Source organism: Microcaecilia unicolor, chromosome 12 (assembly GCF_901765095.1).
Source record: "Microcaecilia unicolor chromosome 12, aMicUni1.1, whole genome shotgun sequence".
Lineage (NCBI taxonomy): Eukaryota > Metazoa > Chordata > Amphibia > Gymnophiona > Siphonopidae > Microcaecilia > Microcaecilia unicolor.
Window position 1 is genome coordinate 44,416,714 of NC_044042.1, and position 27,378 is coordinate 44,444,091.

General features: G+C 44.6%; 1 protein-coding gene across 5 annotated transcripts in view; it reads right to left on the bottom strand.

Annotated features, from left to right (window-relative positions):
* Window positions 1–4,306: 4,306 nt before the first annotated feature.
* The window catches only part of LOC115481617 (NXPE family member 1-like), an 89,365-nt gene continuing 66,293 nt past the window's right edge, over window positions 4,307–27,378 (bottom strand). For 4 of the 5 annotated variants that reach the window (XM_030220901.1, XM_030220899.1, XM_030220898.1 and 1 more), the window contains 4 exons: window positions 11,336–12,045; window positions 8,006–8,067; window positions 5,924–6,142; window positions 4,307–4,866 (listed from right to left, as the gene is read on the bottom strand). In XM_030220901.1, the coding sequence (XP_030076761.1) occupies window positions 4,331–4,866; window positions 5,924–6,142; window positions 8,006–8,067; window positions 11,336–12,045 (1,527 nt within the window). In that variant the 3' untranslated portion in view covers window positions 4,307–4,330. The remainder of the gene's footprint in view (window positions 4,867–5,923; window positions 6,143–8,005; window positions 8,068–11,335; window positions 12,046–27,378) is intronic. The other variant, XM_030220902.1, reaches the window with a different exon arrangement.

Here is a 27,378-nt window from a genome sequence, read left to right on the forward strand (position 1 = left end):
GGACAGTGCAGTATTCTACCCTCCTCTCCTGCAATCACCACCACATACTCTTTTACACACCACCGTGCTATAGGCAGACCATAGGCAGGTATAGCAAAAATGAAGTAGGCAAGCTGAACACCACAGGTAGCCTACAACTTATAAAATCAAAAGAAACTTAAACATAATTTTGCATTAGAAACATAGAAAAATGTAGGCAGATAAAGACCATATGGCCTATCCAGTCTGCCCATCCATGCCATCTACTCGCTCTATCACTCCTTCCTTAGAGATGAAGTCTTAATCAATTATATTTATATTTATTTATTTCCCTTGTTGCGTCTGCACCACAGCTCTTTTTGTTTCTGTTGGTTGTGGTTTGTACATTTGTTTTTGTCTAATCCTATTTCTGGTTTCCCTTTGCTAAGGCAAACATGTGAAGTCCATTTAACTCTTCCAGCTGATACCTGGGGTATCAAGCAATTGACGTCTGAGCACATTATGTTCCTGAATTTTCTTTTTATAGGGTATTATGAAACAAATGATGAAATTTCTAGTATGATTAAAGAGCATAATTTTTCCATTCTTCACTATAATACCTCCTTTGTCTCTGGGTTAAGCTGTGAATCAGACTTCAACCCTCTTTCTCTCTACCCTCATTTCTTATGGGGAGGAGCTAAGGAAGATGTGAGAGCTTGCTGTTCATGGAGATCTATCTGCACTGGACCTGCATTTCGTATGGCGAGCCAGCTGAGTGACAATTAAGATATATTTTACAACTTATTTAGGGGGACCAACTGTTTTGGTTCTTTTGAAACATTTGTGAACTGTTAGTTCTATATTTACTGATTTCTACAAATTGGAACCAAGATGGACTATAAGAAGTGATTATCGCTATTGGCGTTGAGCCATTCATGTAGTGTTGCAGCGTTGACAAATTGGAAATTAGGATGATTGCTCCGATTGAGGGGCATTTGTAAGATGACTATGTTGGGGTGTTTTTGTGACACTTTATTGTATATGAAATTTCCATAGGGTTGAGTGTAGATATGAATGTTTTGAATGAATAGCTTTAGAAGTTGTACATGTTTTTTTTGAAAATAAATCTTTATTAATATATTTTTGAGAAGATTAGAGCACTTATTTTTAAGTAGTCACAGGATTTGCTGTGATTCATTTTGTATATCACCCGATTTTTGGTAATTGCCCAATTTGGCCACCTAACGTTGCCTGCGATGTGCTGATTATTCACAGATAGCCAGTTATATCACCCAATATAACTGGTTAGCTGCTAAGTGCTGACCACAAGCATGTAGCAGACAATACCCAGCTATCTCCTGCTGAATATTTGCGGATAGGTGGTTGTGTTATTAAACCAGCCAGGAGTCATCTCTGGCCAGTTAAATAGCATTGAATATTGGTGGGGGGGGGGGGGGGGGGGGGGGAGTATCTTCTTCAAGACTCTTACTTACTGCAGGCTCTGAGCTTCCTTTACAGCTAAGTACCATTTGCATCCCCTTCTGCTCCTTATGCTTCTATAAACAGTTTGGCCTTTTCTTTCATTCACCAGAAGTTTTCCAAATTGATTCCAGGTCCACAGCTATCTTCACCTTGTGTTTTGAATCACAACTGACTGCATTCTACAGATTACATACTACATACTGCTTACATTCTAGACTGCACTTCACCATAAACTTACTTTTTTTTCTTAATTTCATGTATACTGCCTATAAACCCAAAAGTTATTGAAGTGGTATACATTCTGGTACCACGTATTTTTCAGTCCTTGGAGGGCTCACAATTTGAGTTTACACCTGAGGCAATGGAAGGTTAGTATCCTCAAGGCCTACATTTCCCACAATTACCATAAGCTTACTTTCCTTCTCAGCTGCAGTGCTCTCTTGAGCTCCCTTTAGCTGTGACATGCTGTTTAACCAGTAGCAAACTGCCTAGCATGTCATAATGCTTACAGGGAGTTCACCATAAAGAGCTAAAATAAACCTGACAACTTTGTCTGCTTTATCTGGCTATTGAATCATCGACGTGCTATAGACGTAATCTACTTAGATTTTAGCAAAGCTTTTGACACGGTTCCCCACAGGAGGCTCTTAAATAAACTAGATGGGCTGAAGATAGGTCCCGAAGTGGTGAACTGGATTAGGAACTGGTTGACGGACAGATGACAGAGGGTGGTGGTAAATGGAGTTTGCTTGAAGGAGGGAAAGGTGAGTAGTGGAGTGCCTCAGGGATCGGTGCTGGGGCCGATTCTGTTCAATATATTTGTGAGTGACATTGCCGAAGGGTTAGAAGGTAAAGTTTGCCTATTTGCGGATGATACTAAGATTTGCATCAGAGTGGACACCCGGGAGGGAGTGGAAAGCATGAAAAGGGATCTGAGGAAGCTAGAAGAATGGTCTAAGGTTTGGCAATTAAAATTCAATGCGAAGAAATGCAAAGTGATGCATTTAGGGAGTAGAAACCCACGAGAGACTTATGTGTTAGGCGGTGAGAGTCTGATAGGTACTGAGGGGGAGAGGGATCTTGGGGTGATAGCATCCGAGGATCTGAAGGCGACGAAACAGTGTGACAAGGCGGTGGCCGTAGCGAGAAGGTTGCTAGGCTGTATAGAGAGAGGTGTGATCAGCAGAAGAAAGGAAGTGTTGATGCCCCTGTACAAGTCGTTGGTGAGGCCCCACCTGGAGTATTGTGTTCAGTTTTGGAGGCCGTACCTTGTGAAGGATGTTAAAAAAATGGAAGCGGTGCAAGGAAAAGCTACAAGAATGGTATGGGATTTGCGTTCCAGGACGTATGAGCAGAGACTTGCTGACCTGAACATGTATACCCTGGAGGAAAGGAGGAACAGGGGTGATATGATACAGACGTTCAAATACTTGAAAGGTATTAATCCGCAAAAAAATCTTTTCCGGAGATGGGAAGGTGGTAGAACGAGAGGACATGAAATGAGATTGAAGGGGGGCAGACTCAAAAAAGATGTCAGGAAGTATTTTTTCACGGAGAGGGTGGTGGATGCTTGGAATGCCCTCCCGCGGGAGGTGGTGGAGATGACAACAGTAATGGAATTTAAACATGCGTGGGATATGCATAAAGGAATCCTGTGCAGTAGGAATGGATCCTCAGAAGCTTAGCCAAAATTGGGTGGCGGAGCAGGTGGGGGAAGAGAGGTTGGTGGTTGGGAGGCGAGGATAGTGGAGGGTAGACTTATACGGTCTGTGCCAGAGCCGGTGATGGGAGGCGGGACTGGTGGTTGGGAGGCGGAAAATACTGCTGGGCAGACTTGTACGGTCTGTGCCCTGAAAAAGGCAGGTACAAATCAAGGTAAGGTATACACATATGAGTTTATCTTGTTGGGCAGACTGGATGGACCATGCAGGTCTTTTTCTGCCGTCATCTACTATGTTACTATGTTTATCTGGCTATTCAGTTTGAATCCACTTTGGCTGACCATCTGGCCTAAAGTTAACTGTACATAGTTGTTCTGTTAACTAGAGGCCTCATATTTGGTCATTCTGAGTTACCAGATAACTTTGGCCACTCAGCACTGAATAAAAGTATTGATTGGCCAAATTGAAACCATGCATTGGGAATATCTTCAATTCCATCTTTATTTGGCTGGATAAGTTTTGTCCTTATTGATGGACAACATTTTATCTACTAATTAGGATGGTGAATTTCAGAGGTTGGGGATTTGACTAACTGCAAAAATTAACCAAACTTTGAATATAGACCCTAACATGTCAAGGCAAAGAACTATAATTGGCTTAGATGTGCTAGGACAGGAGATGGAAGCTCAAATTTTGAGCAAGCAGGAAGGTTTTCTTACAAACCAAATCCTAGACCTGTAAACCCCCATTTTCAAAGTTCAGAAACGAGGACTACCTGAACAATGCATTGTTCTGACAATTCAAAAGCTAAAGGGGAAACTCAAGAAGATTCAACCAAAAAATGTATCTTGTTTGTGTCTGTGAAGCCTTGACCTAAAGGCCCCTTACTTGCCTTGTACCTGTGAAGCTTTGACCCAGAGGCCCTGGACTGCCTAAATTGTGGAGTTTTGAACCTAAATTGAGTGTTGCAATTAAATTTGTTCAGGTTGTTTAAATCTCTGTGTTGCTTCTGAAGGAAGGAAACCTGTGTCCTACTTTGAAATCCTGCAGTGTGTAAACCAGGTCTTGGTTATGTTCCTTTCAAGTGTATACTCAAATAAAGACCAGTTTGGAATCTCTGAACCAACTATAGCTTGGATATACAGGAGCCCCAGGTATGTACATTGCTATAGTGTTTCAGAGTCTCACAAGACAACCGCCCTGTAATTTTTTAAAGTTAAGATATTTTTTTAACAGATATAAGAGAGGAACATGTAAACTTGACTGCGAACAACATCATCATGTGGGTGCACATTATTCGAGGCATAAGCAGTTGATATGTCCCAGGCATCAACGACACCAATGTTTAGATCATGAAAAATCTCCTTCACCACCAGATACTGGATGTATCCATGAAAGTCACTAAACCTTTCCATGTCTATAGTCATTTCTCTGGTATTCTCACTTTTGATGATGACCTTGGTGTCTGGACTTCTCATGAAGAGGCGTTCTATGGCTTTGCGAATGCCCAGCATTCTTTTAACGAACATGTAGATGGGGAAGGGTCGGAAGTGCTGGCCAAGGGAAATGACAATGACTGTGTATTTCCCTCCATCCAACAGATCAATTTCCCGTGAGACATATACATTGTCCTTGACTGTATAACCCTTGTGTGCTATGTATGGATGCCCATGCTTCTTCCACTGTATTAGAAGATTTGAGTCCATATCCATCGCAAGCAGTTTTGACTCCAAACCAGTTCTGTGGAGGTCAAAATATTTCAGTGCTAATTAAAAAGAAAGAAATAACGTTTGATGAAAAGGCAGCACATGGATCAAAAAGCAAAAAGAAACTGCACTGCACTTCCCTCCACTAGGCTTGGCAACTACGTTTCAGATTATATCTAGCCTTTGCACCTATTTTCATTAAGAACAAAGGAGTTAGCTGTAATTTAACTCTTGACTCCAGCACTCCATCTAAAGATTTCTAGCGACTTGGCTGCCTCCTAGTGAAACCTGGCCATATTAGTTTAAATAGTGGCCATTTGCAACTGGATTTATTCATTGTTGGGCTAATAGTTTTAGATCACAAGCACTCAGTCTAGCTTGCTGAATCTCAACAAAGCTAATGGTCCTGGTTTAACAAGAGGTAAAATTCAGGTTTCCTTTGCTCGGAATAGACTTTGATCCTGTTCTGAACTCCAAATTTAAACTTTCACAGGATCACGGCTGGCTCCAGGGCCTGTGGTGCCCTGAGCCAACTTTTGGTTTGGCGCCCTCCCATTGGCACACACCCCCAGGCTATCCTCCTCCCGGCCAAAACATAGTTTCCGCCTCCTGAATACCAACAGTATTTAACCTTACTGTACCCGCATCAGCCCCTGCATCTTCCTTCTGCTACGCCTCTGTGGAAACAGGAAGTTATGTCAAAGGAGGGGTGAGGTGCAGCAGAAGGAAGATGATGGGGCTAATGCGGGTAGTGTTAGGTGAAATGCTGTCTGTGTTTGGGAGGGGAATACTGTCTTTAAATATAGACGGGGGAAGGTGGCTTGAGACACAAAGAGGAAGGGAGTTGCCGGCTCTTCTTTTTTCTTGCATACGCAACACTGTCAGGTAAACTCTGGGCCAGCTTAACCTATAGGGCCAGTGACATCACAGGCACAGGCATTTGGTGCCCTTTATCTTAAGCTGGCCCTGAACAGGAAGTAGTATCAGTCATTTTGATTTTCACAGCTAGCAGTTTCCAGCCTTGCTAAGGTTGAAGGTCAAGTGCAGTTTGAATTGTTACAGGGGTTAAGGTTTTTATATTTGATGTAAGAGCATTGTAATTTAAGATTTACACACACTTATCAATTTTTGGAAAGTAGAGAATCCATTGGCGCAAGGTTGAGTCTCCCATGAAGTACATCATTTTTCCCTTAAGGCATGCAATGATCTGATCAGGACTGTCTAGTGGTGCTTTCCTGCAAAATACAGGATTCCAGACATTTCTTAAGATGAAGCCACTGGGAAAAGGTGGATTCATTTCAGTCTTGCATTTCTCCATTGCTGAGATGGTGCTGTCTGGAACAAAGTAAAATTGGAAGTGAGCATTTTCTCTTCCTCTTCTCCCATTTTTTTCATAGTGTATCCCTTTCAATAGATTTCTTTGGGTCTCTAGTGCTCCTTCAGTTTTTTACTTCCCCTACCTGACTTTGTCTTTTCATTCTTTCAAGCTCCCTCTACCCTTTTTTCATCTCTAAATTTTCTGTTATTCTCACTTGCCAGGTCTCACTCATGGCTTCTCTGGCGGTGAAAAATCTCAGCAATTCTCTAATCTAAAGTAAAGTAACTAGACAGCTTTATGTCATAGAGACAGTATTGAGTTAATATTTAGCCGGTGAAGGTGAGAATTTGTTAAAATGCTTACCATTGGCTGCTAAGCTAGACCGTATATTCGATATTGGGTGATAAGTGAATACTGGCATAGAATATTGAGGCCTGACCAGATAGAAAGCAGCTGTCGGGCACTCTACTGCAAAATCACCACAAAAAAACCCCCACTGCATGTTATAATCAATGATAATGCAAACAGTAATCCGCAGCTCTTTGATAAATGTCATCTTTCCCGTCAATGCCTGAACGGTGACTAGCTCAGGCACCGACAGGAAGGGTGACATTAAATTTAAAAAATTGCCGGTGCCCCGACCCTGCTTTCTACAGGGTCTCTAGTTGCCTTGCTCCCGCCCTCTTCTTCAACCTGACGCAAACCGACACAATCCCCACCCCATCCCCCAACACTAATAAATAATTTACTGGTGGTCTAGTGGGCCCCCACCCATTCAATCTGATCCTCTGCCCCTGCCTTCACCCCCAACCCTAACAGCTACACAAAAGTCCCTAATAGTCAAGTGCCACCCCCTACTTCCCTCTAACAAGACCCCCATCCCCAATTTTTAAAAGAAAAAATTCCTGGTATCTAGCAGCATCCCCAACCCTTCCCCAAGCCCTCCAGAACTGTACCTCAAAGGAAGCAGAAGTGGTATTCACTCGCTCCTACCTCTGATGCCATCGTCTTCAAAATGATAGCACCACGCTCCATGTGGTGTATTCTGGGCTGCACTTGGTGGGGTCAATTTGCCATATATGGGAGAAATTCCCTTATATGGTAGACTGGCCCGCCCATAACCCCAACATCTTCCTCCCCAGTTCCTGCTAGCAGTCCCTGGTGATCCCCAGTTGTGATCCCTAGCTGCTCCTGCACAGTCCAAGTTCTGGGTTCAAAATGGTGGCTCCAATTCCTAGTGGTAGTCTTGCAGAACTACTGCTAAGATTCAAACCAGGGGTGTAGCCAGACTTTGGCAGGGTCCAGAGCCCGAGGTGAGGGGGCACATTTTAGCCCCCCCCCGGCACCGCTGACCCCCCAGCCATTATCGACCCCCCGCTGCCGACCCCCCCACCACCACCGCCGCCAACCCTCCCCCGCCGTCGTCTAACTTTGCTGGTGGGGGACCCCAATCCCCGCCAGCCGAGGTCCTCTTCTTCCCACGAAGGCTTCGTTCTGTTTCTGACGTCCTGCATGTTGTACGTGCAGGACGTCAGACTCACAGAAACAGAATGAAGCCTGGCTGATCTGCAAGGCTTCATTCTGTTTCTGTGAGTCTGACGTCCTGCACGTACAACATGCAGGACATCAGAAACAGAATGAAGCCTTCGCGGGAAGAAGAGGACCTCCTCAGCTGGCGGAGATTGGGGTCCCCCGCCAGCAAAGGTAGCACACAGCGACGGCGGGAGGGGGAGTCTAGAGGGTCGTCGGCAGGGGGTCCAGGGCCAAATCTACGGGGGCCCAGGCCCCACTGGCCCCACATAGCTACGCCACAAACAAATAAGGAGCTTTTGCATAAGAATGAACCTGTGACTCCATGAGCCCCAAACACAGACACTTACTGCCACAAAGGAAAACATCAATGTACGGAAATGGTCTGGGAATTTCTATGCCGATATTGGACCTGTAATAGAAAAGCAAATATGCCAAATTAGCTGCTTCCATGATGCACAATAACTGAGACAATCCTGGTGGCATATGTGCTAATTAATCTTCTCTTATAGCTATAAGACTCTCAGCACAACCTTCATTCTCATACACACATGTTCTTGTTGAGATACTCAATATATAAAATAGGGGTGGGAGAATTTATTCAGATTAAATTCAAACCATTTGCACCTTGACTTTTATCAGTACTTAAGGCTTTTTCTGGTCTGTGGAGTAGAATTGCATTTTTTAAGGACTATTTTCCAAATTTTCACAGCAGCATTTCCAGGGGTGAGGTTGAGGGAAATGACAACATGCATAGGCTTCCGTTTACCAAACTCTGTATGCTTGTTTTTGTTAAAAAAAACCTAAATGTATCTACAAATCTCTGTGGGTATTTTCTTTCCCTAGGCAGTTTTTGAGCACTGGACTAATATAATACAGATCTTTTTCCTTAGGGCTCCTTTTACTAAAGTGTGCTAATGGATTTTGGGATCTTTTTACTAAGCCATGCTAGAAAGTGGCCCACGCTGCAATTAGTGCATGGGTTTGCCTCACACTCTGGCCACTTTCTAGCGTGGCTGAAAAATGGCCACATTTGTTTTTGTTTTAATGGCCACACACTAATTTCCCCATTTGTGCATGGCCATGATCACCAGGAGCCTTTACTGCCACCTATTTAGGAGGTGGTAAGGGCTCCAGCGCTACTTCTGCAGCACACAGTAAAGTACACCTACTCCCCGCCCTCCGCGCTATAAAATAGCTTCTATTTTCTACCACATCATGATTCTGCTAAGACTGGCAGGGGAATGACTGGGACTCGCTTCTGATTGGGCTGTTAAAGATTGAGCTGACGTCTGAGGCAGCAGACGTCAGAAGTCAGATCTATTTAAACCTACCTCTCCCTACAGCCTTTGCTTTAGCATCGATTCCTCTCTGTCTGTGCTAGTAGCACACTGTGCATCTGTTAGAGTTTGCTTACTCTTCTTGTTGCTTGTAGCTTCTCTGTGTGCTGGTTGTTCCCAGCGAATGCTTGATTGTTTCCCTAGCCTAGCTGCTTTCCTTGATTACCTTGCTTCCATGCAGCTGTGGGTGCTCTGTTTGCTCTGTCTCTGTGTGCTGCTGTGTGCTGGTAAGAACATTGTTTGTTTTTCCCCTTTGTTAGCTTTAAACCTTTGACTGCAGTGTAAGCCCTGCTTCTTTCTGACTTGTCTGTTAAAGCAGCCCTTCCCTTTAGCCTGCTTTAACACTTTGTCTGCTGTGTTTGTCTCCTGAGCATTGCTCCTTATCTGTTTGGTGTATGTAAAAGCAGCTTTCCCTGTTTGCTTGCTTTTCCCTTTTTCTCTAGTGTCTGTTATTTGACTCTGTGGCATAGCCTTGTGTATTCTTATGAGTGGTTTCCCTTTACCTTTGAGTCCTGTATGGCCAGCCTTGTGTATTCTTGTGAGTGGATTCCCTTGACCCTTGAGTGCTGTGTAGCACAGCCTTGTGTATTCCTATAAGTGACTTCCCTTTACCCTTGAGTGCTGTATGGTACAGCCTAGAGTGTTCCGATGAGTGGCTTCCCTTTTCCCTTGAGTGCTGTGTGGCATAGCCTAGTGTATTTGAGTGCTGTATGGTACAGCCTAGAGTGTTCCTGTGGAGCTTCGCTCTTGTACAGTCTGTGTCCCAGTCTGTCCTCGGCTTTCCATTTTTCCCTGCAGGCTTTGCCTCTGCTACCTGTGTTTCTGTGTAGCCTTTGTTTGCATTCTCTTCCTCTGGTCTTAGCCTGTATCTGCCAGATTTTTGTCTGTCGCCCTTCACTTGTGTCACTAGCTAGCGCTGTGTGCGTTGCATGTGCTCCAGTTCCTTTTGGGAACCCTCATTGTTCTTTTTCCCTTCCCTAGTGTATGACTCGGTTCCAGTTCGGCTGTGAGGCCCGTACGCTTGCACTCTGTATGAGTGGGTTCCCGTTCGGCCCACCTGAGTGGTCTATCTCCCTTTTCTGATGGTGTTAGTGGATTATCCTGAGTGTGTGGAGCTTTGTGGCCGTGGTATTGCTTAGCGCCTGTTTGGTCTATCCTAGGCCTTGGCCAAGGTCCTTCCTAGCCTTGACCTAGGCACAAGGGCTCATGAACAGTTTAACACCACAGGGATTGGGGCATACTGATCACACAAATACCATGGGATGCCTCAGCGTGCCCCACAGTGGTGCTGTTTTGGTGTGCTACCCATGCAGTAGCCCTACCACCCTTTAGTAAAAGGGCCCCTTAGTGCACTCGTATGCTAAATGCTGTTTCTTAGCATTTAGTGTGCACTAATTGTTAGCATGTGCAAATCCGTTAGTGCACCTTAGTAAAAGGAGCCCTTACTTTTTGTATATTATTTTCTTTTTTTGTCTTATTTTGTATTGTATTTTGTAACACAAGTTATTTCTTGTATATATTGTTAAAATCCTGATAAAATTCAAGGGGTTGATATTTAGCATGACTTAATAAGGTAGAAGCAGCTCCTATCTGGTTAACTCATGCTGACTGGGTTCTGCTCAGGTAATCAGCTACATTTATCCAGCTAGTGCCACTGAATATCTCCTCAAACCACCTTGGCACTATCCAGTTAGCGCTGGGGTGATCTGGAAGGGAGTGGGAAAGAGCTGGGAGTTAACTGCCATTGAATATCTGCTCCTGGACTGGCCTTCACAATTTAACCTGGCAACAGCCTTTAATACCCACTTAAATTGCTTTGAATGTTAACACCATTCACTTCAAAAAGTCCAGATAAAACCAGGTCCATGCACTGTTCCCTTGAAGCAGAGCGGAAGTCCTCCACCTGGACTGCTGTCAGTAGGGGGCGATGTTTCAATATTGTGTTTTCAATTACTAGGGACAGGCAGGTTCTCTGGAGTCCTGCAGAGTTTGCCTGCCTGCCCCTCACTTTTGAAAATGTAATAATGAACAGCACCCCCCACCACCACCACCACCACTGGCAGGACTGTAGGTGGATGCCCCTGCCCAGCTTAGATGGAAGTGTCCATCAGTCCAGTGACATTCACCTTAATTAGATCAACTATAACCACCCAGTGTAAAAAAAAATACTTTCTCTGATACTGTTTCATATGGAATGCATTTTTCCCACGGGCTGTCTACTGGCCTGATATAAAGGTAATTTTATCAATGGACCACTCCTTCTGTCCTGACTTAATACCACAAATGTAAGAACATCACTTTTATGTTAATTTCAGAGCCTAGAATTCTGAACATCTTTACCTGGCTATGAGGCTTTTCTCCAGGGCACTGAGATAAGAATGGTCTGTGTTGTGGGATTGCAGGCTGGTCAAAGAACCACAAGGTAGATCTAGAGGCTTAACACAATAAAAATAATCTTCATCCCTGGTTTCTAAGTATTCACACACCTCTTGGTCCGTTCTCAGGTTGAAATTGCATTGGGTGGTGGCCGTGTAGGTTGCATTAGTAAATGTACCTGTAAATTCTACATTGTTATACCCTTCATTTCTTGCCCTCCACAGTGCTGACACTCCTTCACTAGGGTGAAATAGCAGAAAGGAAAACCGTATCCTTCCCTCCCATGACAAAGTGAAATGCACAAGGTAAGACCCATTGTTCAGGTCTTCAATCCTCCCAGAAAATGCTGCCTGAAGCTCTGGCGAGTAGATCCTTGCTCTCAGGAAGTCTCCTCCACATTTTTTTCTGTTGCCCAAGTAATCATACATATCAAGCCGGACAATTAAGAGATCTCCAATGCAATACTTGTCTTTGGGGTTTAGTACAGTGGCTTTACTCGTCCTAGCACTTGTGGTGTTATCCATGTGGGTAAAAGTAAGTTTGGGGACCAACTGGTCTATTCTCTTAAAGATTTCATTGACTTGCTTTTCTGTTTTCATCAGTCTGGTTTGAGAGGTAGCCAAGGGTGTTTCTTTGTTCTGTTTTTGCTCAGTGCTGTTTACACGAAGATGTCCCTGTGAAGAACAAGAGCCTTGTTAAAGCAGAAAAATGTATGGGTCACTATCTAAACACCGCAGTTAGTGTTGCTTTTAAAATGCTGCTATGGTGTTTAAACATATATCCGAATATTCTGCGCTGGCTGATATGTGGATATTGGTGCTAATTATCTGGGTATGGTAGTGACCATCGCTCGTATCCAGATAATAGTGATATCTGGAGTCATTAGCCAGATAGCTTCCTTAATTATCAATACATTTAACTGGATACTGGTGCTGAATATTGCCAGTGTCCGGATAAATTCTGGCTCTGCCCAGTCTGTACTCCTGGACTGCGCCAGTTCTGTCTGGATAGTGCAGAGCAGTCTGTGGAAAAAGTATACATGGCCCCAGTCTGCACTACTTATCCGAGTAGCAGCACCTGTTATCTGGATAAGTAGTTTTGAATATTGGCATGATCTCTCTCTCTCTCTACCTAAATTGTTATAATAGAGAATTCACAGGCTGTTTCTAATGGGAGAGGCATGCTGGACAACTGAGCTGAAGTTCTGTTTTGAAGGTGCTTAAACCAGTGGCATAGCCAGAACTGATTTATTTTGGTGGGGCATGAGATTAACAAGTGGGCACATGGTAATGCAGATGTTGACATCATCTCCAGTTCTCTTCTCATTGGCCTGTGCTTCTGTCACTGACTGAGTGGGCCTGACTCCAAAGTGGAGAGGTCATGACCCACCCAAGCCCACTTGTAGTATGCCTCTGGCTTAAACAAAATACCACAAAGGCTCTGTGGTTGAATTGGATGTTGTGAGTGTCTTTCAGAGAAAATGTGAGACATATGAGGTAACAAACCTGGGATCCACAGCAAGGAAAGGAAGAAGAGAGGAGATGGAAGGGATAGGAATGGAACCCATTCCCCATAAGAAAGGAGGGTGGAGCGAAAGAGGGTTGAAGTCTGATTCACAGCTGAACCTAGAGACAAAGGAGGGATTATTGGAAAGGATGGAAAAATTATGCTCTTACCTGATAATTTTCTTTCTTGTAATCATACCAGACCAGTCCAGACTAATGGGTTATGTCCATCAACCAGCCGAAGCAGAAATAGTTCCAAGTACTTTGCCCTTTAAGGGTATCATGCAGCCTGGAATGCTCAGTATTTCAAATAGCCAAGCAATGGTAATTTCAAGTGCCACAAACAAACAGGAAACAGAGGCACGAGGTGATGCACTACTCACTGTTCCCATCCGTCGTGCAGATGCCACTCTGAAGCAGGAGAAGTGATTCGCCAGTGAAGCACAATGGAGAGCCATACTGTATAGAGCTGGTCTAGCAAGGTGGCATGTGGAGCAATGGCGAAACCTTCCCTCATGAAAGGGACTCCGCTTCCAGGAACCCAAAAGAAGTCAGTCATAGACATGAAGGAGTGAGCCCTAGAAGAAGCAACTATAAAAGAACCCAAAGGAAAACAGGAATGGAGAGCATCTGGACTGGTCTGGTATGTTTAAAGGAAATAAAATTATCAGGTAAGATCATAATTGTTCCTTGTTTATCATCAATACCAGACCAGCCCAAGCTAATGATATGTAGCAGAACAGTTACAGTGATAGGGTGGGAAAAACCACAAGCAGAAAAAAAGGCAATACCATCAAGAGGACAAAAGAAACGGCCATAAAAATGTAGAGCAGCATCCTAGCTAGGAACCATATCCAGTATAGACGTCCTGCTATTGGAAGAAATCAAAAACCTTGAAAAAAGAAAAACAGAAGCACTCGAAAGGGAGCCAGTGTCCTGAGACCCAGAAGGGCTCAAAGAAGGAGCCTAGGGAGTCACCTAAGGCCCAGGACAAATAGGCGGAATCCCAAAAGCTGAACCAAAGGAAAGAAGCCATAGAGTCCCAAATTCCACCTGCAAAGAGCCCAGCAGAGAGTAAAAAGACATGGATAGGCATTAACAAAGGCACCAGCAGCTGAAGAAGACTCAGAGGAGAAAGAAAGCAACGTACCACTCTCCAATCCAGCACCGTATCAATTCCTGCATTCCTGCATATGGCTGACAGCAAAGACCAACTGCCACATACAGAAAAGAAAGATGGGGGATGGAAAGTAGTGCAGCATACCTGAAGTACAATACAAACTCTCACAGAAGTAGCAGATATGGAGCCCCGAGACAGAAGCAAAAGTGGTCTGAACCCCTACAGGTGGACCAAAAGAACCATGTTCCACCAACCAGGATGTAGGGAGATGCCCCTAACAGCAACAGAGGAAGGCACCGCAAACCTGTACTAAGCCAATCTGAAAAGCGCAAAGTTAGCTATATGTCCCTGAAAGACAGAGTACCGGACCGCAACCCAGCAGCAGACACACTCCGCACCCTCAGATGAAAAAGGAGAGAAATCCCTGTTCGAGGCAGAGGCAAGGATCCATAGGCACAGTCAGAGCTACCCAAAAATGACAAAGGGACCCCGGACCCCATCCAGAGACAGGATCACTTCAACCTCCCACCCCAAAGATGGGCAACTGTCTGCGCCCAGAGGAGGTTCTCCTCATCCGACAAGGACGAAGCCAAAGGTTCCAAGCAGCACCAGAGGTCTGCTCAAAATGCAGGAACAGAGCCACACCTAACCAGAGATGGAGGTCCACCAATTGGCCAGCAGCTGAGCCATGCATCACTGCCTGTGATGGAACCACGTCCCACATACCAAGACGGGCCAATGATCTAAACCAGGAGGCAATGCCCCCACCTCCAGGAGCAAAGATATGCTCCATCAGCAGAGGAAAGAAAGTCTTCACAAGGAGAAATGAAAAAGACAGGAAGCCTCCCTAGAGGGAGCCATGAGCAGGCCACAGACAACCCGCACAGGCATGCAAGCGACATCTGCCATGCAGCAATGGAGCTAAATCTGACCTGCAGAGAGAGACACACACACCCACCCACCAGGCAGAGATGGAGTTGTGTCTGCCCTGCAGAGGCTGAGATACGCTGGACATCCAAAGATGGAGCAATGGCAGAGATGGTCTGTACCTGTTGCGGAGAGCAGAAATTGCACTGAATCAGCCGAGAGGGACAGTATTGCAAGCAGAGAAAAGGGCATGCTCAGATGTAGATCTGGAGCTGCGTTCTACAAAAACAAAAAAGACCTCCACCAACAGGAGGGAGCCGTGACCCATAGTTGTCAAAATGGAACAACCTGCAACCAGCAGAGATGCCTTCATGTGCATCCCGAAGGAAATGAGAGGGAAAGAGATAGAGAGGAAGTAGTCTTCCCCTTACAGCAATGAGCAGCGCTCAACATACAGAGAGGAAGCAACACCTTACCCCCCCCCAAGAGAAAACCGCACTGCCCAAACCAAGAAGAAGCCAAACCCAACAGGTAGGCTGCCACAGTCAACAAAGGCAGCATGCATAATAAGCCAGTAAAAACTGGGAGAACCCCGAAGGGAAAGAGACATACCATCCAGATGCAGAGACGCTGCTAGCCCTAGAAATGAAGAAGCTAAGAAAAGCCAACCTGGCATCCCATCCAACAATAAGAGATGGTGCTACACTCTCAATCCCAAAGGAGATGCTGGGAATGCCCCAAGAAGGGAGCTCTCAGAAAAGGCAAATGACAAGCTGTGCCACCCAAGCTGAGGTGCAGCAACCCTCATCCACCTCCACGAAAGAAAATGGACCAGAGCGTAGGGCTGAGAAGACAGGTGATGCCCCGCACAGCCTTGAGATGCACCCAGATCCAAAGCTGTGCGACAACCAATATGGGGCAGGGACAAACCCAAACAAAGAACCGGTTTGCCCCAAAAAGGGATGCCTGCAAAACAGCCAGAAACCTGAGCCCAGAAGGATCAGCACCTGGCCTGCAATGGAGAAGAAACCTCACTGGCTACCATGGAGCCAACCCCGCAGTCACAGGGAAACACGCAGAGGCAGAGGAGAGGAAACTGGAAGAAAATCTCTGGAAAAATGAAGAACCGATGCTGGCCTGAGCCGCGCCTGCAAAATCAAAAATCTGAGACCTCCTGCACAGAAGCAGAGATGCTAAAGGGACCACAAAAACAGGATCCAACCATCAGAGCTACCAAGGATAAAGACTAACCGGCTGACAGGCCAAGATGTTCCCATCCCCTGCAAAAGTGGGAATAGACGAACTAGGACTCCTGGAAGGCAGAAAGAGCACACCATCAGAGGCCCGAACCGGACTTGGTGACTGAAAACAAGCAAAACACCTGCGGAAGAAGCCCTGCCAAGTAGGACTAAGCACTGCGGTGAACAGCCATAATTCTCTTGTCAGGCCAGCGTAGAGAGGAGACACGCCAGAAGCATAACAACCCAAGCGGGAACACCTGCAAAAAAGTGCATGAACAAAAAGCAAATGGTGCTCCAAACGGCGGCCACATGAAAAGAGTACACTGGAACCTGCAGACATCAACCGACTCGCCAAAAGCCCGCTAAAATGACTGTGTCCTGACTGACCAAAAATACTAGCTGGGAGATATGGGACCCAGTGCCACTGGGTGTCATCTTAAAGGAACCCAAAGTCTGGTCACCAGCACACCCCTTGCTCAACCGTCACTCAGCAGAGCTGGGACAGAAGCTAGCCAGCAGTCACCAACAGGAGATGCACATCTGTCCACCATCTGCAAGGAGACAGAGAAAATACTGAGCATTCCAGGTTGCACAATACCCTTAAGGGGCAAAGTACTTGGAACTATTTTCTCTGCCTCCTTCCGCTGGTGGATGGACATTACTACTACTACTACTACTACTACTATTTAGCATTTCTATAGCGCTACAAGGCGTACGCAGCGCTGCACAACCATAGAAGAAAGACAGTCCCTGCTCAAAGAGCTTACAATCTAATAGACAAAAAATAAAGTAAGCAAATCAAATCAATTAATGTGTACAGGAAGGAGGAGAGGAGGGTAGGTGGAGGCGAGTGGTTACAAGTGGTTACGAGTCAAAAGCAATGTTAAAGAGGTGGGCTTTCAGTCAAGATTTAAAGGTGGCCAAGGATGGGGCAAGACGTAAGGGCTCAGGAAGTTTATTCCAGGTGTAGGGTGCAGCGAGACAGAAGGCGCGAAGTCTGGAGTTGGCAGTAGTGGAGAAGGGAACAAATAAGGATTTATCCATGGAGCGGAGTGCACGGGAAGGGGTGTAGGGAAGGACGAGTGTGGAGAGATACTGGGGAGCAGCAGAGTGAGTACATTTATAGGTTAGTAGAAGAAGTTTGAACAGGATGCGAAAACAGATAGGGAGCCAGTGAAGCGACTTGAGGAGAGGGGTAGTATGAGTAAAGTGACCCTGGCGGAAGACGAGACGGGCAGCAGAGTTTTGAACCGATTGGAGAGTGGAGAGGTGACTAAGTGGGAGGCCAGCAAGAAGCAGATTGCAGTAGTCTAAACGAGAGGTGACAAGGGTGTGGATGAGGGTTTTGGTAGAGTGTTCAGAAAGAAAGGGGCAGATTTTACGGATGTTGTAAAGAAAGAAACGACAGGTCTTGGCGATCTGCTGGATATGAGCAGAGAAGGAGAGAGAAGAGTCAAAGATGACCCCAAGGTTTCGAGCTGAGGAGACAGGGAGAATGAGAGAGCCATCAACAGAAATAGAAAATGGGGGGAGTGGGGAGGTGGGTTTGGGGGGAAAAATGAGAAGCTCGGTTTTGGTCATGTTTAATTTCAGGTGGCGTTGAGACATCCAGACAGCAATGTCAGACAAGCACTCTGAAACTTTGGTTTGGATGCAAGGTGAGATATCAGGGGTAGAAAGGTAGATTTGGGAGTCATCAGCATAGAGATGGCAGAAAAAGCCATGGGATGAGATTAATGAACCAAGGGAAGAAGTGTAGATAGAAAAGAGGAGGGGACCAAGAACAGAACCCTGAGGTACGCCGACAGGCAGAGGGATAGAAGTAGAAGAGGATCCACCAGAGTGAACACTGAAGGTGCGAAGGGAGAGGTAGGAAGAGAACCAGGAAAGGACAGAGCCCTGGAATCCAAATGAGGACAGGGTATCGAGGAGTATGCTGTGATCGACAGTGTCAAAAGCAGCGGAAAGATCAAGAAGAATGAGGATGGAATAGAGACCTCTGGATTTAGCCAGTAATAGGACATTGGAGATTTTAGTAAGCGCAGTTTCGGTTGAGTGGAGAGGGCGAAAACCAGATTGTAGTGGGTCAAGAATAGCATGTGAGGAGAGAAAATCAAGGCAGCGGTGGTGAACAGCACGCTCAAGTAATTTGGAGAGAAAAGGGAGGAGGGAGATGGGTGCATCCTGCTTACTTAGTCCTAAGAGGTTGAGCCTTCTGTGAGAAGCAAGAATAATCTAAGTCCCAGAAGGGGAGAGGGGCCAGCACAGTTTGAAAGGAGAAGGAGCAGGAGAGCAGGTCTGGATATATCTCATACCCTATACATTAAAAATATTGGGAAGCTGAAGAAGAAGAGAGTGGAGGCTGTCAGAAGTCCCTAGTGTGTGAGAGTTTCCAAGTTTATTTAATACTTGTTATCCTGCATATCAATAGTATATCTAAGCAGCTTACAAATCTAAAGATAGTAAGTAGAAAAGAGGAAAAGAGAAATGAGAGCGAGAGGATAGTATGGGGGCGGTGAAAGTGGAACTACAGTATATGACAGAAAAGATGGGGCAATAGTGGGAATTGAAAGGGAATAAAGGAACAGATCTTAGCTGGTCAGCAGGCCCACCCCAGGGACAGCCTCAGGAGAGTATGACAGCATCCTCAAAGAGATATGTTTTAAGGTCAGATTCTAAAATCTAAGGCAGAGAGGAACAGCATTCCATAGAATGGGACCAGCCACTGAGAGTGACATGTAGTGTCATATCTAATTTGTCTAAAAGAGGGTACAACCAAGAGATGTTGTTGAGATGAACAAAGAGTGTGCGAGGGAGAATAAGGAGTCAGCGAGAGTGCCAGGAAAGAAGGTGAACCAGAGTTTCTAATTTTGAAAACTAGGAGAAGAATCTTATAGGTAATTCTGTGCGAGAGTGACAGCCAGTGTACACTTTTAAGAAGAGGGGGTAACATGATCAAATTTCTTAGAACCTGTAATCTGTTTGATAGAGGTGTTTTGAGTTAGTTGAATGCGGTGCAAGTCTTTTTCCCTTAAACCTTTATAGAGCGAGTTACATTAATCCAGTTGGGCAAGGACAAGAAAGTGACCAATATTTGAAGTGCAGGAGGGTGGAGAATAGATCTGATTGTAGTTTGAAGAAGCAGCATCAAATTAATAAGGAAATTTGTGGCTGGAAGGGAAGGGCATGGTCAAGTATAAATCCAAGTAATCTGGTCAGGTGATCCAAGATGGCGATTAGACCTGTTGTAGCTACACGAAGCTCCTGAACACCAGAGTGTGGGTTTTGTTTGGAATTCCCCGGTGTTTAACATGGGGAAAAGGAAAGGAAAACCGAGGTTGCTAACCTCCTCGAGTCCCACAGAGACCCTATCCGCCCGGCAGACCACCCTGGAGAGTTTTGGAGTTCAGAGGCTGGGAGTGCCCGAAAATGCTTCGACGGAATCCGCAGTGTTAGAAGCGGACCGTAGCATAGAGGGAGTTTCACTTAGCCCTCCCTCTAACACAGCTCCTTCAATACCGGGCGTTGGAATCGTGCCGACGGGGTTTCAGCGTCTTGGGGCGTCCAATGATGGTCAGGCTTCCACTGCTGAGAGAGGAGGACCCGCGGCTACGCAGACCCCGAGAGAAGAATCTGCGATGGAAAATCGGGTGATTCAGCTTGCTTCTCCTCCTATCCAGGGTTCAACCCCCAGAAGTAATGGAGAATTGAGAAGGCCAGCTGTGGTAACGTTAGAACTTTAATGGGATGCGATTCAGGGTTTAAATACTTCCTTCCTTCAGTTATCTAATACCTTTAAAGGAGAGATTGTGGATTTGAAGCAAAATTTTCGTCAGATAAAGTTGAAAACTATTCCCAAAGAACTGAATCAATAGAAGGGGAGATAACTAGTCTACAAAGATGATCCTCGTTAGCAATCAAGGATAGAGAGGTGAAAGGTCGTAAGTTGGAGTACTTGGAGAACCAAGGAAGAAAAAATAATTTAAGATTTTTAAATTTTCCTAAGTCACCACTCATTTTAGCTCCTGATATGCTAAGGAAATATTTTGGTGAAGTATTGGGAATACCAACTGAGGGGTACCCACCCATAGTCAGGACTCAATATATCACGGGAACTTCTAAATCTACTACACAACCTCATTCTGAAATGAATCGACTGATTCCCTAGATGTTATAACAGAAAGTTCCCTAGATGTTATAACAGAACTTTTGCCTTGGAGTCAGACAAAAATAATACTTTTCAAATGTATTTTTGCCACATGAATGCAGAGTTCTTAGGAGCAAAAATTAGACTATTTCCAGATCTAGCCAGGAAAACACAAAAAAGAAGAACTGAATTCCTGGGTTTAAAACCAAGAATTCTTAATTTGGGTAGTACATTTGTGTTAAAGTTCCTCAGTAGATGTTTAATTTCTGTAAATGCAAATGATTACTAAGAAACTGCTGGAATATATTAATTCTAAAGAGGGAGCTAGAGATACCCTGATCTCGCCTAGTAATTGATTGTGCTATATATTGACTGCGATTATCCGGCTCTCTACAGATCTATAGATAATATTTTTTTCCCTATTTTTCTATAATTCCTAGTACTTGGATCAAATAATATGGACAAAGTAGAAATAATTTTTTTATTTATTCAGAACATTTATACCCTGCTTAATACCACTTAAAGCAGCCTCAAAGTGGCTTACAATGAACTGAGGGAACAGTTACAATGACAGTATAGAGGGTAGAAGGAGCAGAGGGAAAAGGGAAGGGTGGGGAAAATACACTATAAGGCTTTGGCCAGATCAGGGGAGTTACAAGTACAGTGAAATCAGGAAAGGTGGAAGAAGTCCAAAATGGTCCTAGGAAGGACTTCAGATGATATCTAGTGGCCAAGGTGCAGGCTGGACTCCCTTTTGCTGCCTGTGCCAGGCTCTGATGGCAGAGAAGGGATAAGATGACAACGACCGGACAGGCCAAGGCAAATAATTTTTCTTTCCTTTTGTGAAATGTATTCATTTTCTGGTTAAATCATTTGTGTTATTACTTAAACATTTTTTGTAAACTGTATAAATGTAAAATAAAAAAATATTGAGACATAAATCCAAGTAATCTTAAAGAAGGAGCAAATGGAACTTGTACACCACAGAGTAAAAGTGGCATATGAAGTTTCATGTCTGGTGGATCACAGAAGAGGGCTTTGGTTTTTTCCGGAATCAACTTAAGTTTATTGTCATTTTAGCCATGTTGCAACCTGGGAGAGTTTATCGAGAGGCACTTACAGAAGAGAAAAGGGAGTATAAAGCTCATTCATAGGAAAAAGGAGACTGTGAGATGCAGGAGAGTAGAAATGACAGTGCACCAAGAAAGAGATCAAGAGACATTACTATTGTGAGCAAATTTAATGCTTCTTGCCATCACCTTACTTTGCTTTTATGGACTATCAAGGTAATTCTATAACATGGGTGCTTACAGTTAGTTGCCACATACGCATATAAGTCATTAGAATACTGGCATATATACACTTATGTGTGTACATATGTGCATATATACCAAATGTCCACCTAAGTATACCTATGCGCATATATACCAGTTACACTGGTATTTTATAAAGGAAGGCGGCGCCTACTGTCCTTTATAGAATTGGGCCACATAAGCGCCCTCTGAGTGCCTAAATATAGGTGTACTTTTTATAGAATTACCCCCTTTGGAGGCAATTCTATGGGCACCATCGCTTAGGTGCCAAAAGTAAGTGCGTAGTGCGCCTAATCTATAACAGCACACTAGCATAGGTTAGCATCAATGCACCTACTTACACCAGGTCTATGGCTGGTATAAATGTTACTGTGTAAATGCAACATTGTCATATGTAATTGAAAGTATTCTATAAGTTATGCGCTTAAATTTTGGCTCCACCTATGCCGTGCCCAAGCCCCTCCCCCATGAGCACTCCCTACATTATGCACTAAGCCAGAGCTTCCCAAACTGTGGATCAGAACCCCAAATGGGTCACAAACTGTGTGGGCTCTCCATAGGTGCATCATTATAATGTCCCTTCCGGGGAGGGTCACGCAGTTTTATTTGGCCGCTATGATGAGGTCATGGCCATAAAACGATTAGCAAGTGTCATACTAAGAGGCGTATTTTCAAAGCACTTAGCCTTACAAAGTTCCATAGGTTACTATCCAGCTTATTTTCGAAAGAGAAAAACGCCCATATTTCGACCCAAATCGGGAGATGGGCGTCTTTCTCCCTTGGGTGCCCAAATCGGTATAATCGAAAGCCGATTTTGGGCGTCTCCAACTGCAATCTGTCACGGGAACAGACAAAATTGACGGGGGCGTGTTGGAGGCGTGGTGAAGGTGGGACTGGGGCGTGTTTATTGGCCGAAGAGAGATGGGCGCGCTCGGCCGATAATCGAAAAAAGGGCATTTTTAGCGCGAATTTGGGTCACTTTTTTGGGCCCTTTTTTCACAAACAAGTCCCAAAAAAGTGCCCTAAATGACCAGATGACCACCGGATGGAATCGGGGATGACCACCCCTGACTCCCCCAGTGGTCACTAACCCTCTCCCACCCAAAAAAAAAAACAACTGTAGCAACGTTTTTTTCCAGCCTGTACGCCGGCCTCAAATGTCATACCCAGCTCCATCACAGCAGTATGCAGGTCCCTGGAGCAGTTGTTAGTGGGTGCAGTGGACGTCAGCCAGGTGGACCCAGGCCCATCCCCCCCTACCTGTTACACTTGTGGTGGTAAATGGGAGTGCTCCAAACCGCCCCCAAAACCCACTGTACCCACATATAGGTGCCCCCCTTCAGCCATAAGTGCTATGTTACTGGTGTAGAGTTGTGGGCAGTGGGTTTTGGGGGGGATTTGGGGGGCTCAGAACCCAAGGGAAGGGAGCTATGGACTTGGGAGGTATTTAACTTTTTTTTTTTAATTGTTACAAGTGCCCCCTAGGGTGCCTGGTTGGTGTCCTGGCATGTGAGGGGGACCAGTGCACTACGAGTCCTGGCCCCTCCCACGACCAAATGCCTTGGATTTGTCGTTTTTGAGCTGGGCGCCTTCGGTTCCATTATCGCTGAAAAATGAAACCGCCCAGCTCAAGTCCGCACAAATCCGATGCATTTGCCCGGCACAAACCGTATTATCGAAAAAAAAGTTGGACGCCCATTTTTTTTTTAAATACGGCCTGTCCGCCCCTTCATGTACCCGTTCTCGGAGATAGACTCCCATGGAGATGGGCGTTCACGTTCGATTATGCCCCTCTAAGTCATTTTAGTGTGTACAGAATACTGCTTAGGCTCACTGCTGCCATTTATGTGTGCCAGTGTGCAATTACCCGCTAGAATACCACTATTCTACCTGGTTAAAGAAATTGCAGAGTCATGGAATCGGAGGTAGGGTATTATTATGGATTAAGAACTGGTTGAAAGATAGGAAGCAGAGAGTAGGATTGCGTGGCCAGATTCTCAGTGGAGGAGGGTAGTTAGTGGGGGTCCCGCAGGGGTCTGTGCTGGGTCCGTTGCTTTTTAATGTATTTATAAATGACCTAGAGATGGGAATAACTAGTGAGGTAATTAAATTCGCCGATGACACAAAATTATTCAGGGTCGTCAAGTCGCAGGAGGAATGTGAACGATTACAGGAGGACCTTGCGAGACTGGGAGAATGGGCGTGCAAGTGGCAGATGAAGTTCAATGTTGACAAGTGCAAAGTGATGCATGTGGGTAAGAGGGAACCCGAATTATAGCTACGTCTTGCAAGGTTCCGCGTTAGGAGTTACGGATCAAAGAAAGGGATCTGGGTGTCGTCGTCGATGATACGCTGAAACCTTCTGCTCAGTGTGCTGCTGCGGCTAGGAAAGCGAATAGAATGTTGGGTGTTATTAGGAAGGGTATGGAGTCCAGGTGTGCGGATGTATAATGCCGTTGTATCGCTCCATGGTGCGACCGCACCTGGAGTATTGTGTTCAGTACTGGTCTCCGTATCTCAAAAAAGATATAGTAGAATTGGAAAAGGTACAGCGAAGGGCGACGAAAATGATAGTGGGGATGGGACGACTTTCCTATGAAGAGAGGCTGAGAAGGCTAGGGCTTTCAGCTTGGAGAAGAGACGGCTGAGGGGAGATATGATAGAAGTGTATAAAAATAATGAGTGGAATGGATCGGGTGGATGTGAAGCGACTGTTCACGCTATCCAAAATACTAGAATAGCGGGCATGAGTTGAAGCTACAGTGTGGTAAATTTAAAACGAATCGGAGAAAATTTTTCTTCACCCAACGTGTAATTAGACTCTGGAATTCATTGCCGGAGAACGTGGTACGGGCGGTTAGCTTGACGGAGTTTAAAAAGGGGTTAGATAGATTTCCTAAAGGACAAGTCCATAGACCGCTATTAAATGGACTGGAAAAATTCCTCATTTTTAGGTATAACTTGTCTGGAATGTTTTTACGTTTTGGGGAGCGTGCCAGGTGCCCTTGACCTGGATTGGCCACTGTCGTGACAGGATGCTGGGCTAGATGGGACCTTTGGTCTTTTCCCAGTATGGCACTACTTATGTACTTATGTACTTATGCCGTCGCTGGGCAGTGTGCTGCTGCCTGACACCGGAGCTAAACTTGGATATTCAGTGCCAGGCTATTTCCAGTGACCAGCATTGATATCTGGGTTTTTTCCTGATCAGCTTAAACTTAACTTTAACCTCTCCTATTTATTCCCTTACCCTTAATGGTTCTGTCTGTTTACCTGTCTTATCTAGATTGTAAGCTCTTTGAGCAGGGACTGTCTCTTTTCTGTATGGTGTACAGCGCTGTGTATGCCTTGTAGCGCTAATAGAAATGATAAATAGTAGTAGTAGTATGTAATATTCAGCGCTAGCCGGTTAGTTTATAGCGACTAAAGATAGGCCTGCTATTTTGGCTCCCAAACTTAGTTGCAATGCACTGAATATCATGGCTAGCCGCTATATCACATGATATAGCCAGTTAGCCGCTGATCCCCCGGATTCTATATAGTGCACCTAGAGATCCGTGCCAAATTGGTGCGGATTTTATAACAATGAGCATAACTTAACAAGCTAATGAGCGCTCGAATAGCAATTAACAAGTAATAATGCACTAATTGCACTGATTAGAATTTAGTGCACAAGTCGCTAAGCGTATTTTATGTGAACTGAACTTCTAACACATGCAGGCAAAAGGGTTATGGGTGGGGAAATGGGCATTTCATGAGCGTTCTGAAATTTATGCACCTAGCTATAGAATATAGCCCAGTGCGCCTAAATCTACATGCTGGGATTTATTCCACATTTTCGTTGTTGTAAAATGGATGAACATAGATTCAGGTGCTGAAATATCAACTACGCGTATTCTATAATCAGCACCTGAATCTAGGTACTGATTATAGAATACGCTCAGTCAGCACTGATTTCAGCACCAATTTTTTTAGGCGCCATATTTAGAATCGCCTCCTATGCACTGACTGTGAATATTCAGCATAAGATAGCTTGATATCCCCCCACTAAAAATTTGCAGATAGCCAGTTATGGGAACCTCCGTTCACTGGGTAAAATCTTATTATCTGCACCCTTCTCCTCCACTGCTAACTCCAGGACTCCGTTCCTTTTATCTTGCTGCACCACATGCCTGGAATAGACTTCCTGAGCCAGTACGTCAAGCTCCATCTCTGGCTGTCTTCAAATCTAAGCTAAAAGCCCACCTTTTGATGCTGCTTTTAACTCCTAACCCTATTCACTTGTTCAGAACCCTTATTTTATGCATCCTCACTTTTAATATTCCCTTATCTCCTTGTTTGTCCTGTCTGTCCTAATTAGATTGTAAGCTCTGTCGAGCAGGGACTGTCTCTTCATGTTCACGTGTACAGCGCTGCATACATCTAGTAGTGCTATAGAAATGATAAGTAGTACTAGTAAGTGCTATTTAACCAGCCAGGAGCCGTTCCTGTCGGTTAAATAGTTCTGAATATGGCCAGAATAAATTTAAACATGTAAAAAGCACTTACATTTTGTAACCTGTTACAGAATGAGGGGGTATATGCCTTATTGGTGTCAATATTCAAAGCAATTTAAATGGTCAGAAATGGCTGGGGGCTAACCAGGCATATTTAGTGGCATTTAAATGAATACTGCTGTTGAAAGTGCCCAGTTAGCGCTTAGCCGAACCAGCTACTTTGTGGGCAGCTGGTTAAGTGCCAATATTCAGCCCTTAACTGGTAAGATAACAGCATAAATAAGACAGCATAAATGCAGTCCTACTTTATTTTATGCAGTTCATCGTAGCTGAATATCGCACTTAACTGGTTACGTTTTAGCTGGCCACGTTGCTCAGATATTCAATGACAGCGCCCGGACATGGCCTGGCATTGACTATCTAGGAATAAAGCTAGTGGTGGTCAGAAACAGCCCAGAACACTGCAGCTAGACTCATATTCCGGCAAAACAAATATGAAAGTGCTAAGCCCCTATGAGAAAAACTACACTGGCTCCCACTCAAAGAACGCATCCACGTTCAAATGTGCTCCCTAGTTCACAAAACATTCATGGAGATGCATCAGCCTACATGTCAGACCTGATAGACTTACCACCCAGATATGCAAAAGATCATCCCGCACATTCCTTGATCTGCACTTCCCTAACTGCAAAGGTCTAAAATACAAATTAATGCACGCGTCAAACTTCACCTACTTAAGCATACAGTTATGGAACGCACTGCCGTGCAACTTAAAAATGATCTATGAACTAACGAACTTCCGCAAACTACTGAAGACCCATCTCTTTAACAAGGCTTACCACAAAGATCAATCAATGTGAATATACATAACTCCTCCACACATAGTTAGAAATGTCTTATAATACTTGCTTGTTATACTACTATCATGTCTTATCGTTATCATGTTGCCAAAATTTTCTGTAACACTAAATGTCTATTTTCTATTATATTTCCACTACCCATGATGTATTGTAAGCCACATTGAGCCTGCAAATAGGTGGGAAAATGTGGGATACAAATGCAATAAATAAATAAAAACCGCTTACTACTGCCAGCTTAATATCAACCCCATTGTTTTCATTGCTTTGCATTTGTATATTTTTATTTACCTGGGCAGGGCTCAAGAAAAGGGTATATTTATACAAACCCGTATCAGCTTCCCCTGGTGAATTTTCCAGAGACAATGCAAAGAATATTCAAGCAGCCACCAGGGTCCCTTAAAAATTGTTCTTTGTGGTTGGGAAGAGAATGTTGAGGAAATTTTGATATTTAGTCACAC